Below are 14,438 nucleotides of genomic sequence, written 5' to 3' on the forward strand. Positions count from 1 at the left end.
AAAGAAAGAATTTAGAAATCTGAGGTTAAGTGAGAGGAACGCCTCGAGGAAGGACTAAAGAAGACAGAACTCAGAGAAATACAGTTTATAGCAAGAGACAGATTAGGAAAGAGAGCTTAGAGAAATTCAGTTTATAGTTTGAGACAGATTAGGAAAGAGAGCTCAGAGAAATACAATTTATAGCTAGAGACAGATTAGGAAAGAGAGCTCAGAGAAATACAGTTTATAGTTTGAGACAGATTAGGAAAGAGAGCTCAGAGAAATACAATTTATGGCTAGAGACAGATTAGGAAACAGAGTTCAGAGAAATACAGTTTATAGCTAGAGACAGATTAGGAAACAGAGCTCAGAGAAAAACAGTTTATAGCTAGAGACAGATTAGGAAAGAGAGCTCAGAGAAATACAGAAAAGATAAGGAAAAAGTGGAGAGAGGAGGGAGAGAAAGTGAGAAAAAAACAAAAAGTGGAGTGAGAAAGATAAGGCAAGAGGAATTAGGAAGAAGAAATGCAAAAAAGGGACAGAACGTTAGAAACAGAAAAAAAGAGGTATAGTAAAGTGACCTTTGTATTTCTTGGCGGAGGGGATGCGTGTGAGCTTGGTGTCGATCTCATCGTCCTCAGAGATCTTGAGAACCGTGGTGCGGTACTCGATGACACGGGTCAGCAGGTCTGGTCGCCGTGAGATCTCAAAGATGTGCTCAATGTACGACAGGTTATCTGCGAGGGAAACATAGGACATTTTTAAGGTGCAAAAGAGCACAGATCTTTGCAAAAATACAGTAAACCTTACTGTAACATGGCAGCGTGATTACATTTTTTGATTTTCTTCAACGTGCGTTATAAGATCTGTGCTCATTTGCAGCCTCCTTCCTCCTGCTCCCTCCTCTCCCTCTCTCTCTCCCTCCCTCCTCTCCCTCTCTCTCTCTCTCCCTCTCTCTCTCCCTCCCTCACCTTGTGCCAGTTTGTCATTCTTCGCCAGGTAATTAAATCACTCTCCACTCCCATCCATCCATCCATGCTTCCCTCCCTTCCTTTCCCTTCCAAAATTTTGAGCTGGGAAACCTGGAAACGTCTCCCTCACCCTGTGCCAGCTTTTGGTTCTCCTCCAGGTAGTTGAACCACTCCTTGGAGGAGGTGATGGTGTTGCTCTGGTCCTCTGTGATGTCCTCCTTGCAGGCAGACTTCAGCTGGTCCAAGTCCTCATTGGTGATGTTTTCAGACAGGTCGCTGAGCAAAGAGCTGTACTCCGACATGGTCTGATGGAAGGAAGGGGAGAGAGTGAGGATGAACGTTAGTCAATTCTAGTTCTTTATCAGAGAAAAAACAGGATGAAAACAGCCCAGGTCATGAGGGTCACAGAGGCATCTTGCTAGCCTTAGTTTTGCATGACAGGAGTGGCAAAGAGTGGAACGATAGCACACACAGATCTATGACCATGCTAGCCTCTTGCTGCCAAAACTAGTAAACTATTATTAAATAATGTACATAAGAGCATGAATGTGTGGTTACATTTCCTTTAGTCTGTCAATGTTCTGTTCTCTAGACATTACCCCTTACCCCTATTCCACAGTCAGTTCTATTTCTGATCCTAGAGCTGTGTTTACGGACACCCCCTACATGGAACTGAGACCACAATTCTATCTCTTTAGAGACAGAGAGAGAGAGAGAGAGAGACTCTATTGGACACTGTCCTTCTATTGTGATCTCTGTTACAACAAGTTCTCCCACTCTACCGATGGCAGGCTGGAAAGTGGCTATTCTTACCATCAAAACAGACATTGAGACAGTTGTGTGTCTGTGTGTGTCTGTCTCTCTGTCTATCTCTCTGTGTAAGTCTGTGTGTGGGTTTGTGTGTGTGCACTATTGACTTCTGTACAATGGCATCTGCGTACAATATAAAATGAGTAATGGTGGATTAAGGAGCATCGTGTGACATCCACAACAATGGCTTTCAGTTGTCACACACGCATGCACACGCACACACACTGTCTAGACTTGAAAGGTGAAGTCAAATGCTTGGTGATTCTCTCCAAAGTCTGATTTAGTGTGCGTGTGTGTGCGTGTGTGTGTATGTGTGTAAGATGAGCAAGGCTCAGGGATGGCCTAAATACTATAAGTGTCATATTATCTTCTACCAGCAGGGAGCAGTGGCTAATCTATAGATGCAATGGTGTGTGTGCCCTCTCTCCCTTAAACTGCCCAGACTCCTCGCTCCGGCCAAATGCTACGCTCACAGATGTTAGTTTCTTCTCTGCAATGAGTCTGGATCTGAGTACCAGCCCGACTCTTCACTGTAATCTCTCTCTTGGCAGAAACTAATCTCATGTCAGTTTGTGGCATTTTCCCTCAAAAGGTAAGGTTATAGTACGGTGACCCTTGATCTGTGCCCAAAGGAGCGAGGTATAATAACAGGCCCTCCCTTCATTCACACACACACACACACACACACACACACACACACACACACACACACACACACACACACACACACACACACACACACACACACACACACACACACACACACACACACACACACACACACACACACACACAGAGAGAGTCATTACCTTAAATGTCACATGCTTAATCAAAAGCCATTTTTACTCAATAAAGGGAAGGTAAAGGGGATACCTAGTCAGTTGTACAACTGCATTCAACTGAAATGTGACCGAGGACTGCCTGGGGAAACACACTGCCCAGGTGAGACCGAGGACTGCCTGGGGAAACACACTGCCCAGGTGAGACCGAGGACTGCCTGGGGAAACACACTGCCCAGGTGAGACCGAGGACTGCCTGGGGATACACACTGCACAGGTGAGACCGAGGACTGCCTGGGGAAACACACTGCCCAGGTGAGACCGAGGACTGCCTGGGGAAACACACTGCCCAGGTGAGACCGAGGACTGCCTGGGGAAACACACTGCACGGGTGAATGGAAGAGGGGATATAGCGCAGGGCTATGTGACAATGCGTGTTTGGGAGGGTGGGAGGGTGTGTGTGTGTGTGGGAGAGAGGGTGTATGTGTTTGGGAGGGTGCCGAGGGTGTGTGTATGTGGGAGAGAGGGTGTATGTGTTTGGGAGGGTGTGTGTGGATGGGAGAGAGCATGTATGTGTTTGGGAGGGTGTGTATGTGTGGGAGAGAGGGTGTATGTGTTTGGGAGGGCGTGTGTGTGTGTGTGGGCGAGAGGGTGTATGTGTTTGGGAGGGTGTGTGTGTGGGAGAGAGGGTGTATGTGTTTGGGAGGGTGTGTGTGTGGGAGAGAGGGTGTTTGTGTTTGGGAGGGTGTGTGTGTGTGGGAGAGAGGGTGTATGTGTTTGGGAGGGTGTGTGTGTGTGTGGGAGAGAGGGTGTATGTGTTTGGGAGGGTGTGTGTGTGTGGGAGAGAGGGTGTATGTGTTTGGGAGGGTGTGTGTGTGTGGGAGAGAGGGTGTATGTGTTTGGGAGGGTGTGTGTGTGTGGGAGAGAGGATGTATGTGTTTGGGAGGGTGTGTGTGTGTGGGAGAGAGGGTGTTTGTGTTTGGGAGGGTGTGTGTGTGTGTGGGAGAGAGGGTGTTTGTGTTTGGGAGGGTGTGTGTGTGTGGGAAAGAGGGTGTTTGTGTTTGGGAGGGTGTGTGTGTGTGTGTGGGAGAGAGGGTGTTTGTGTTTGGGAGGGTGTGTGTGTGTGTGGGAGAGAGGGTGTTTGTGTTTGGGAGGGTGTGTGTGTGTGGGAGAGAGGGTGTTTGTGTTTGGGAGGGTGTGTGTGTGTGGGAGAGAGGGTGTATGTGTTTGGGAGGGTGTGTGTGTGTGGGAGAGAGGGTGTATGTGTTTGGGAGTGTGTGTGTGTGTGGGAGAGAGGGTGTATGTGTTTGGGAGGGTGTGTGCATTACAGTATATTAATGAGTATTTTGACCAACTGGACACTGCAAAATACTCCAACATTTAAGGTTTAAGACTTGCTGGTCAAAAGTTTTTTTGCGCTCCAAAGATACAGTGCGTATTCCGTGAGATTGATTTATAGTACCATTCAAAATACAATTCTTTCCCCGCTCTTAACATTTTCCTATAATGCACCATAATTTACAGTATACTACAGTAAAACGTAATATAGTATTTTACTGTTAATAATGCCAAAAAATGACAGTATCATTTACAGTTTTACGTTACAGTGTAGTCTATTTCCCTTTATTTTTATTCTTTCTTTCCGTCTCTCCCTCACTCTCTTTCTTATTTTTTGTCTCTCGTACTTTGTCCTTCCCTCTCTACATCTCTCTCCCATTCTTCCTCTCTCTCTCTCTCTCTCTCTGTGCCTCATACCCCCTCTCTTTCTCTACCCCACTTTCTCTCCCATTCTTCCACTCCCCCTCTCTCTCTCTCCCATTCTTCCTCTCTCTCTCTCTCTCTCTCCACACCTCCTATCCCCTCTCTCTCTCTACCCCCCTTTCTCTCCCATTCTTCTGCTCTCTCTCTCTCTCTCCATTCCTCCTATCCCCCTCTCTCTCTCTCTACCCCCCTTTCTCTCCCATTCTTTCGCTCTCTCTCTCTCTCTCCATTCCTCCTATCCCCCCTCTCTCTCTCTACCCCCCTTTCTCTCCCATTCTCTCGCCCCTTCTCTCTCTCTCACTCTATGACAAGGCTGACACTACTTTCACACATAGTAGAGCCCCTGTCTAAATCCAGCACGTTCTCATGAACACAAACATGCTTTTGTCTCCTGCTCTTCTGCTCTCCCTGTCTCTCCACCCCTCCCTTCCTCTATTCCAGTGTTTGGAGGTTGGAGAGGGGAGAGAAACTCTGCTGGTCTTCTCTGTTGCTTTCCTTCTCCCCTCTCTCCTTCCTCCATTCCCTCCCTCCATCCCAGTGTAAGGAGGGTGCAGAGGGGGGACATGGCCGCCTGCCTAGCCCAGGCAGCCCCTCTCCACCGTGACTAAACTGCTAAATCTACCCCCTGGCATCCTTCTGGCCTAGCGCCTAGCAGACCTGGGTTCAAACAGTATTTGAAATCATTCCAAACACTTTGTGATTGATTGAGCTTAACTGGATTCATGGATCAATAGAATAGTCTCAAAATTGTAATCTCCTCCCATCTGATACCTCTTGGCAGGCTAGAGTAAACGCTCAAAGTTATTTTAAATGTTTTACAAATTATTTGAACCCAGTTGTGGCAGCCTAGAGCCTAGCACACCATAGAAACTGTTAATTTGACAAGAGAGCAATGTCATTGTGCTATTATCTATTTCGCAGACAAGACCTACTGTTCTCACACACACATGCACACACGCAGGCACATTCTGTCAAGCACGCACATACACACACAATTGTCAAGGAGCTAAAGGAACCAGCGTGTAAAATATGAGGGGAAAACATGCTTCACACACCTGAGAGAGGGAGATGAAGCTTTCTCCTTTAACGCTCTCTCTCTTTCTCTCCTTCTTTCTCTCTCACCCTTTCTTTCTCTTGCTCACTCACTCACTCTTTCTTTCTTTCTTTCTTTCTTTCTTTCTTTCTTTCTTTCTTTCTTTCTTTCTCTCTCTCCCTCTCTCTCTCTCTCTGTGCCTCCATCACTTTATTACCATGGCTACTCGACCACGTTGGAGGGTGGTCCCTCTCAGTGCTCTACATTGCAAGCATTTCATAAATATTGTCAGAAGAATGGACACAGGTGCAACTTGCAATTTATAGCTAAATCTATACTGCAGTAGCTGTTTTCAAAGTATTTCTGCCATTTTGTTTCATATCTGGAAATGCACAAAGAAATAGGAATCCTAATGTTATATTCCACCTTGCGCAGCAACACTGCCTGTCTGGGAGGATGTGCGCACTGTGAGTCATGTTCTGAAAGTTTCATTTTTAGAAGCAAAGCCCACAGGCATAAAAATTGCTATCCTCGTGTTTCTTGGAGATTTAAATTGTTTTGTTCACAACTTCCACTGCTAGCGAAGAGACGTAGTTGGTCTCTACTAGTCAGATTCTCACAGGCACACCTGGCAACTTGAGTGTCACATTTCAGCAAATAAATGTCCTGTTTCAAATAAACTCAATGTCTAAATTAATTGGTTACCATGAATTACCATGAATTGTTTACAAGGTTCAATGTTGGATTTGTTAAGTAAAATTAATCAGTAGTGACAACAACAAAAAATATGGCAATAATACATTTTTATCGCCAGTAAGAAACTGCTAGCCATTGACTGATAACAGCTGAGAGTAACTGGCAAGCACAACAACTTCGGGAGTACAGGCCCCCAGAAATCAGCCGATCGCCCTCTAGTGGGCAAAAGCTGTGTGCATTAAGGAAATAGACGCCTGGCTCAAATAGAAGCCTGTCTGTAATAAGCGCCTGCTGTGTTCAGTGATTTAAGCAAATAAACACCCGGGCTACTAATTTAAGTTTTACGTTACACAGACTGTGTGTGTCTGCCTGATTGGGGGGCTGTTATTAAAGTAATCACCCCCCCCCCCCCCTTTTATTTTCCCTTTTGTACTTTAACTATTTGCACATAATATGACATTTGAATGTTTTTATTCTTTTGGAACTTTTCTGAGAGTAGTGTTTAATGTTTTTTATAGTAAAAAATGTGTTAATTTTTATGATTTATTTCACTTTTGTTAATTATCTTCTTCACTTGTTAACATATGTTTCCCATGCCAATAAAGCCCTTGAATTGAATTGAGAGGAGAGAGACTGACTGACTTACTTACTTGAGCTTTTGAATGTGACACCATGGTACAAATGTGACTATGGTGACAACGTCTGACTGATTTCCACACACACGGACACAGGCTCACTGTTCTATAGCTCCATGACCAACATCTTTTTGAACCATAATAGTCTACGCCCTGTCTAAGCCAGGACACACAGATTGTGGCCTTACTGCCATTAGCCCATACAAACGCGTTGAATAACAGATTCACAACATGGAACAACAGATAGTCCCAAAAACAAAGTTTGTTCTGAAAAGTTATCTCTCAGATATAGGAGAGACATATCAGGAAACATGTTATTATTGTTTTACATGTATTTAACCATTGTTTTGGCATGAAACCGTCTCCATTTATCCTTCCATCATGTTTTCAACTGGTACCTGGGGACCTTGAGACAAGTCTTTTGAGACCTGTGAGTGTCCTAGAACAGAACAACGGACATGTACGTGTACATGAGAGTCTCACCGTATTAGTGTGTAGCCCAAACTGTTCTGACACTAGAGAGTCTCACCGTATTAGTGTGTAGCCCAAACTGTTCTGACACTAGAGAGTCTCACCGTATTAGTGTGTGGCCCAAACTGTTCTGACACTAGAGAGTCTCACCGTATTAGTGTGTAGCCCAAACTGTTCTGACACTAGAGAGTCTCACCGTATTAGTGTGTAGCCCAAACTGTTCTGACACTAGAGAGTCTCACCGTATTAGTGTGTAGCCCAAACTGTTCTGACACTAGAGAGTCTCACCGTATTAGTGTGTAGCCCAAACTGTTCTGACACTAGAGAGTCTCACCGTATTAGTGTGTAGCCCAAACTGTTCTGACACCAGAGAGTCTCACCGTATTAGTGTGTAGCCCAAACTGTTCTGACACTAGAGAGTCTCACCGTATTAGTGTGTAGCCCAAACTGTTCTGACACTAGAGAGTCTCACCGTATTAGTGTGTAGCCCAAACTGTTCTGACACTAGAGAGTCTCACCGTATTAGTGTGTAGCCCAAACTGTTCTGACACTAGAGAGTCTCACCGTATTAGTGTGTAGCCCAAACTGTTCTGACACCAGAGAGTCTCATCGTATTAGTGTGTATCCCAAACTGTTCTGACACTACATACAGAAGTTGGCAGATCAGCTTTACCGACTTCAGAGGAGACCCAACACGCTTGTAGGTGGTCGTAGAGCAGAGCGGAGAACACCTTCGTGTTCATGAGAGGCTCATCTCATAACAGTTTGCAGAACAAACCATTCGGAAGGTACAGACAATTTTGTGAAAAGACCGATTTTCGGAATGTCTCATGGTCTGACAAACACCGATCTAGCTCTGCCACCTTTCACCGCGGAAGTGCGACATCGGTGGATGTGGTGAATTGAGACGCATCCAATGCAAATGAACAGATATCTTCAGCTTGAAACTGACAGATTTTATGGGGATGATGTTATTATGCTAAATAGATGTTGGTGGGGGCGTGAACATCGACCTTAGGGTTTTTTAAACAATGACAGATTAACATGTACCCCTTCTACCATTAAATATCTCTTCTTTCGACATGGTATGTCGGTGTGTGCGCGCGCGCGCGTGTGTGTGTGTGTGTTTGAGTGTGTGTGTGTGTGTGTACGTGTTTGAGTGTATGTTTGCGTGTTTGAGTGTACATGTGAATGTGCGCACACTTTTGAACCATGGGTCTCAAAGCTTAACCAGAGTGGAATGGCTAAATAGCCATCTTTACATGTACCCATGACAACCGTGTTACTGTGATGTGAGCCACAAAAATCACTCTGACAAGGATTTAGGAAGAAAAGAAAATACCACCATCTCTCTCTCTCTCTATGTGTGTTTGTGTGGGTTTCGGTGAGAGAAAGGCCACCATCTGAGACACAGAGCAGGGAGAGGGGTCAAGGAGCTAAATGTTTTTGTTGTTGTTGACTGTAATGTTTTTGTTCTACAGTATACTACAACGTTCTATAGTAAGTACTACACATGATGAGAGCTAAATGTTTTTGTTGTTGTTGACTGTAATGTTTTTGTTCTACAGTATACTACAACATTCTATAGTAAGTACTACACATGATGAGGGCTGCACATTTTGGAGAATATCCAGAGGTGGAAACTTTCCGTGGGAATTAAAGGGAATATATGGGAATTAAAGGGAATATATGGGAATTAAAGGGAATATATGGGAATGAATATTAATACCATTTAAATGTAGATGTTTTTTTCATTGGATATATTTACCATACCATATGGAGACAGAAACATAAACCTTATCATAATAATTGCACATTTTTAAATCCTTCTAATAGAAAAATAAACATTTTAGTTGCAAATTTTACTTTAACTAAATGAGTCGACTCTTCACATGGGATGACTTCACTGAACAACAAAAGAAAGGGAATATTGAAGGATCCCCAATAATCCATCGCATCTCCCAAAAACGTTTTCAACATACATCTGTAAAATGATAGTCTAGAAACTAAAGCTTTGGTTGTTTTCCTCTCAGGCTTCCATGTCTTCTCTCTGGACCTCCTCAATGTCCACCTCTTGAACATCAGATTCTGAGGCCTCATCTTCACTGTCACTTTCCAACCTTGTTGAGGATGGCTCGTTGTCAGGCTCAAAAAGCCAAAAATTTGCAGACGGCCACCAATTTTTCAACCCTTGTATTGGTGTGTGTTCCCAAACAAGGACCAGTTGCTCTCTGAGACGGCTGATGTTGGTGGGATTTGGAGGATGATGGAGTCAACAGGGGAAAGAGCCTCAGATCCACAAAGTCCCTTCCACCAGGTGGCTGATGAGATATGTTGGCACGACTGCCATATTGCATCTCCATCCCAAAGCCCTTGCTTGAAAGTGTACTTCGCCAGACTGCCAAGAACCTTGCCCTCATCCAGGCCAAGGTGGCGAGACACGGTAGTGATGACACCATAGGCCTTGTTGATCTCTGCACCAGACAGGATGCTCTTGCCAGCATGCTTGGGGTCTAACATGTACGCTGCGGCGTGTTTGGGCTTCAGGCAGAAGTCTTCACGCTTTTTAATGTATTTCAGAACTGCCATTTTCTCTGCTTGGAGCACCAGTGAAGTGGGCAGGGCTGTATGGATTTCTTCTCTTACATCTGCAGAGTCTGAACATCAGACAGGATGGCATTGTCTCCCTCAATCTGTGCAATGGCTACTGCTATAGGTTTCAGGAGTTTCAGGCTGCTAACCACTTTCTCCCAAAATACATAATCCAGGAGGATCCTCTTAATGGGGCTGTCCATATCGGCAGACTGTGATATGGCCATTTCTTGGAGAGACTCCTTCCCCTCCAGGAGATTGTCAAACATGATGACAACACCACCCCAACGGGTGTTGCTGGGCAGCTTCAATGTGGTGCTCTTTTTCTTCTCACTTTGCTTGGTGAGGTAGATTGCTGCTTTAAATTGATGACCCTTCACATACCTAAACATTTCCTTGGCTCTTTTGTAGAGTGTATCCATTGTTTTCAGTGCGATGATGTCCTTGAGGAGCAGATTCAATGCATAGGCAGCACAGCCAATGGGTGTGATGTGAGGGTAGGACTCCTCCACTTTAGACCAAGCAGCCTTCATGTTCACAGCATTGTCTGTCACCATTGCAAATACATTCTGTGGTCCAAGGTCATTGATGACTGGCATCAGCTCATCTGCAATGTAGAGACCGGTGTGTCTGTTGTCCCTTGTGTCTGTGCTCTTGTAGAATACTGGTTGAGGGGTGGAGATGATGTAGTTAATTATTCCTTTCCCACGAACATTCGACCACCCATCAGAGATGATTGCAATACAGTCTGCTTTCACTATGATTTGCTTGACCTTCACTTGAACTCTGCATCCAGCAAATGAGTAGATAAAACATGTCTGGTTGGAGGGGCGTATGCTGGGTGAAGAACATTCAGAAATCTCTTCCAATACACGTTGCCTGTTAGCATCAGTGGTGAACCAGTTGCATACACATCTCGAGTAAGCATTCATCAGCATTTCTCTGACTACGTTCCTCCATTGAGTCAATAACAACTTCCGAGATCCAGGAGGACCATGAGCTGTTGCTATCGACGAGGTGTCTGATTCATCATTTTCACCTCAAATAGAAATAGAGGGACTTTTGTTAGAGGTTGCTGAGGGAACTTTATGCACTTGGCCAGATGATTCTGCATCTTTGTTGCATCCTTCACATATGATTTGCCACAGTACTTGAACATGTACACAGCTTTTCCTTCGACATTAGCTGCAGTGAAATGTCTCCACACATCAGATAGTGCCCTTGGCATTTTCCTGTAAAGATTAGAAAAAATACTATTCCATGTACAGATAAATAGTTAAGCAGTCAGATTAAACAACTCCTTTGTAAGATACATGTTTTAAAATGAGACATGTATGGAAACAGGTGAATTAACCGTCCTCAGTTAGCAGGCTCAAGCAAGCTAAAACTAACATGGTAGCAAAAACTAACTAGCAGAAATTGTTAACAAGTTAGAAATTATTTAAACACATGTTGCTGTAGGCTACTATTTACTAGTTAACAAAAAATCATGTATGTCATCTAAAAAATATTCACCCCACTCAGTATTGTAATCAAAACTTACCAGAAAGCACGTAGTCCTTGGCTCAGACAGTGTAGTAGTGGGGGCTCAATAACATCTCATTAGTGTGCAAGATCTTGAGAATCAGCTGTACATGTGATGGAAGAGTGCACTGCACATGTGATGGGAGAATGCACTGTGCATGCAGAGGGTTGAATTGAATTGGTGATAGTTTAACTAAAATATGCCACAAGACCTAGAATTGCATTATGTGTATCCCACAAAAAAAGGTTCACTGTTATAAGTGAACTTTTCTGATGAATTTAAGTCAAATTCTCAAAATTGCCAAGCTTAACTTTCCAAGATCAAGGGATACTACAGGGTGTAGTATAATATTCTACATTATACTAAAGTTTACTATAGAATTCTATAGTAAGTACTCTAGTATTCTATTGTAAACTGTAGTATTCTATAGTAAGTACTGTAGTATTCTATAGTATGTGCTGTAGTATTATATAATAAACTGTAGTATTATATAGTAAGTACTGTAGTATTCTATTGTAAACTGTAGTATTCTATAGTAAGTACTGTAGTATTTTATAGTAAACTGTAGTATCTTTGTATGCCTCCCTTTCAGTCTTTATTCTATTCACTCTCATAATCGTAAATTATCCTGTATCTTTTCTAAACTCAGTCCCTCCACGGCAGCCCCACTTTACAGTGTTGAATTGTCGCATCGTGTGGAGCTGCTGAAAACAAAACATAAACAAACACCCACTCCCAAAACTAGGACAGGACAACAGGGGACAATTCAGACTCTCTGCATGGTGCCACAGCATATCTCTGTCCACTGCTGTGCCGCTGACAGGCACACACACACACACACACACACACACACACACACACACACACACACACACACACACACACACACACACACACACACACACACACACACACACACACACACACACACACACACACACAGCTGGCTGATACACCCTGCGGAACCCTTCTGGAGCTAACAGAAGGTACTACTCCAACATCTTTAAACACAGATCCACTTTGTCCAAACTACACTACAGACCGGTGGCCAACTGAAATGGAAAGAATACTATTTGGTTATACTATATTCACATATTATTATGTAATTTGTGACACTTGATTCATGATTCTTGATTCATAATTAATTTATTTTGCTCCTTTGCACCCCATTATTTTTATTTCTACTTTGCACAATCTTTCACTGCAAAACTACCATTCCAGTGTTTTACTTGCTATGTTGTATTTACTTTGCCACCATGGCCTTTTTTTTGCCTTTACCTCCCTTATCTCACCTCATTTGCTCACATCGTATATAGACTTGTTTATACTGTATTATTGACTGTATGTTTTGTTTTACTCCATGTGTAACTCTGTGTCGTTGTATGTGTCAAACTGCTTTGCTTTATCTTGGCCAGGTCGCAATTGTAAATGAGAACTTGTTCTCAACTTGCTTACCTGGTTAAATAAAGGTAAAATAAATAAAATAAAAATAATTCCAATTTACCAGCGGTTTGAGATGACTTGGGAATTAATTGGGCTATTGAATGCCACTTGGCATTTTTCGAGAACAATATCGTATGTCTGATACTAGTGTTAGCACCCCGTATTACCGGCATATTCAACAGCGTTTAAGAAACATATTACCTTCAACAGTGTTATCTTGTGATCAAGCCATCAATGTTTTGTGATTATTGGTGTCGTAAATATGTTAGCTAATGTGTTAGCAATTAGCACATTGGACATTTCAGTGGAAACACTACGACTATCAGCAGTTTAGCAAAAAAAAATATGTCCGGTATTATCGGCATACAGTTATTGGCTTATCAGTTGAATTTTGTTGAAAAAATAGACACCGACCTCGTATCCGAAGTGTTTACTAGATAGTTGACGAGTTGGCTAGCCTTCCAGTAAAACTTATCTGTCAACTTGTCATTGCGTAGCCCGGTGCACACTCCTGTAGACTCTTCTCTAATTCTGTGTTTTAACCAAATAATGTCTCATTATTTGTTTTACAGATTAATCTTATGTTTTGAGACCGTAGATAACATTTTAATAATAACATATAAATGAGCATGAATAATTTAGGTAAAAAGTTGGATATTAAACGACCTGTCACACAGTTGAATTTAACAAAACATTCCTAAACGGCAATGAAAATCAGTGGTCAGCTAGCGAGAAGGGTGTCTTTAGTCGCAAAACGTACCGTTATTTTTAGGGCATTGAAACGTTGAGCTCGAGGTGATCCTCCAACCAGTAGAGAGTGTCTGACGTTAGGGGGTGTCCGATGTTGGGGGAAAATGAGATAACAGTGAAGCACTATTCCACTGACTGTGTCTCTGTCTGTTCTCGGTTTTACAGCTAGAGGGCTTCAATTAAGCATTGTCATGTGAATCCATGCACATACGCCCACACACCAAATTAAGATTTGATCTCACCACAGCCAATTCAAGGTTAAAGGCCACGCTTAAGGTCACAGCCATTTGCCTCTCCTCTCCTTCTCACCTCAAATCAAATCAACATACACAAGGTTAGCAGACGATAATGCGAGTGTAGCGAAATGCTTGTGCTTCTAGTTCCGACCGTGCAGTAATATCTAACAAGTAATCTAACAATTTCACAACAACTACCTTATACACACAAGTGTAAAGGAATGAATAAGAATATGTACACATAAATATATGGATGAGCGATAGCCGAACGGCATAGGCAGGATGCAGTAGATGGTATCGAGTACAGTATATACATATGAGATGGGTAATGTAGGGTATGTAAACATAATTATATCTCTTTATCCTCATTTCTCCTCCCCTCCCACGTCCCTGACCCTCTCTACCACATCCTCTCCTCCTCTAACTCTGTTTCTCTCTCTGTTTCTCTCTGTTTCTCTCTCTGTTTCTCTCTGTTTATCTCTCTGTTTCTCTCTCACTCCCCCTTCATGCCATATGCTTCCAACTGCCTTCCTCGACAGCTACAGGATTTAAGCGCTCCATCCAACCGGCCAACCAGTCTTTAAAAACAACATGTTCCCTTCCTCTCCAACCCTATTTACCCTACAGTGGGAGTGTGTGTGTTCAGTGGGTAAAGAATGAGAGACGGAGGGAGAGAAGGAGAGAGAGACAGAGAAAGTGAAAAGGGAGAGAGAGTCTTTCTGTCTTAGGTCTCTCTTGTCGTGATGTGTGTTTTGTC

At 43.2% G+C, this 14,438-nt stretch overlaps 1 protein-coding gene across 2 annotated transcripts in view; it reads right to left on the reverse strand.

The window, feature by feature from the left end:
- Positions 1–14,438, reverse strand: part of LOC110531518 (astrocytic phosphoprotein PEA-15) — a 56,219-nt gene that overhangs the window by 9,895 nt on the left and 31,886 nt on the right. For both annotated transcript variants that reach the window (XM_021614726.3, XM_090183658.1), the window contains 2 exons: positions 1,081–1,255; positions 561–716 (listed from right to left, as the gene is read on the reverse strand). In XM_021614726.3, coding sequence (XP_021470401.1) covers positions 561–716; positions 1,081–1,252 — 328 coding nt within the window. In that variant the 5' untranslated portion in view covers positions 1,253–1,255. The remainder of the gene's footprint in view (positions 1–560; positions 717–1,080; positions 1,256–14,438) is intronic.

The sequence above is a fragment of the Oncorhynchus mykiss genome, chromosome 9, assembly GCF_057628025.1.
Source record: "Oncorhynchus mykiss isolate SJ-2025 chromosome 9, ASM5762802v1, whole genome shotgun sequence".
NCBI classification, from domain to species: domain Eukaryota; kingdom Metazoa; phylum Chordata; class Actinopteri; order Salmoniformes; family Salmonidae; genus Oncorhynchus; species Oncorhynchus mykiss.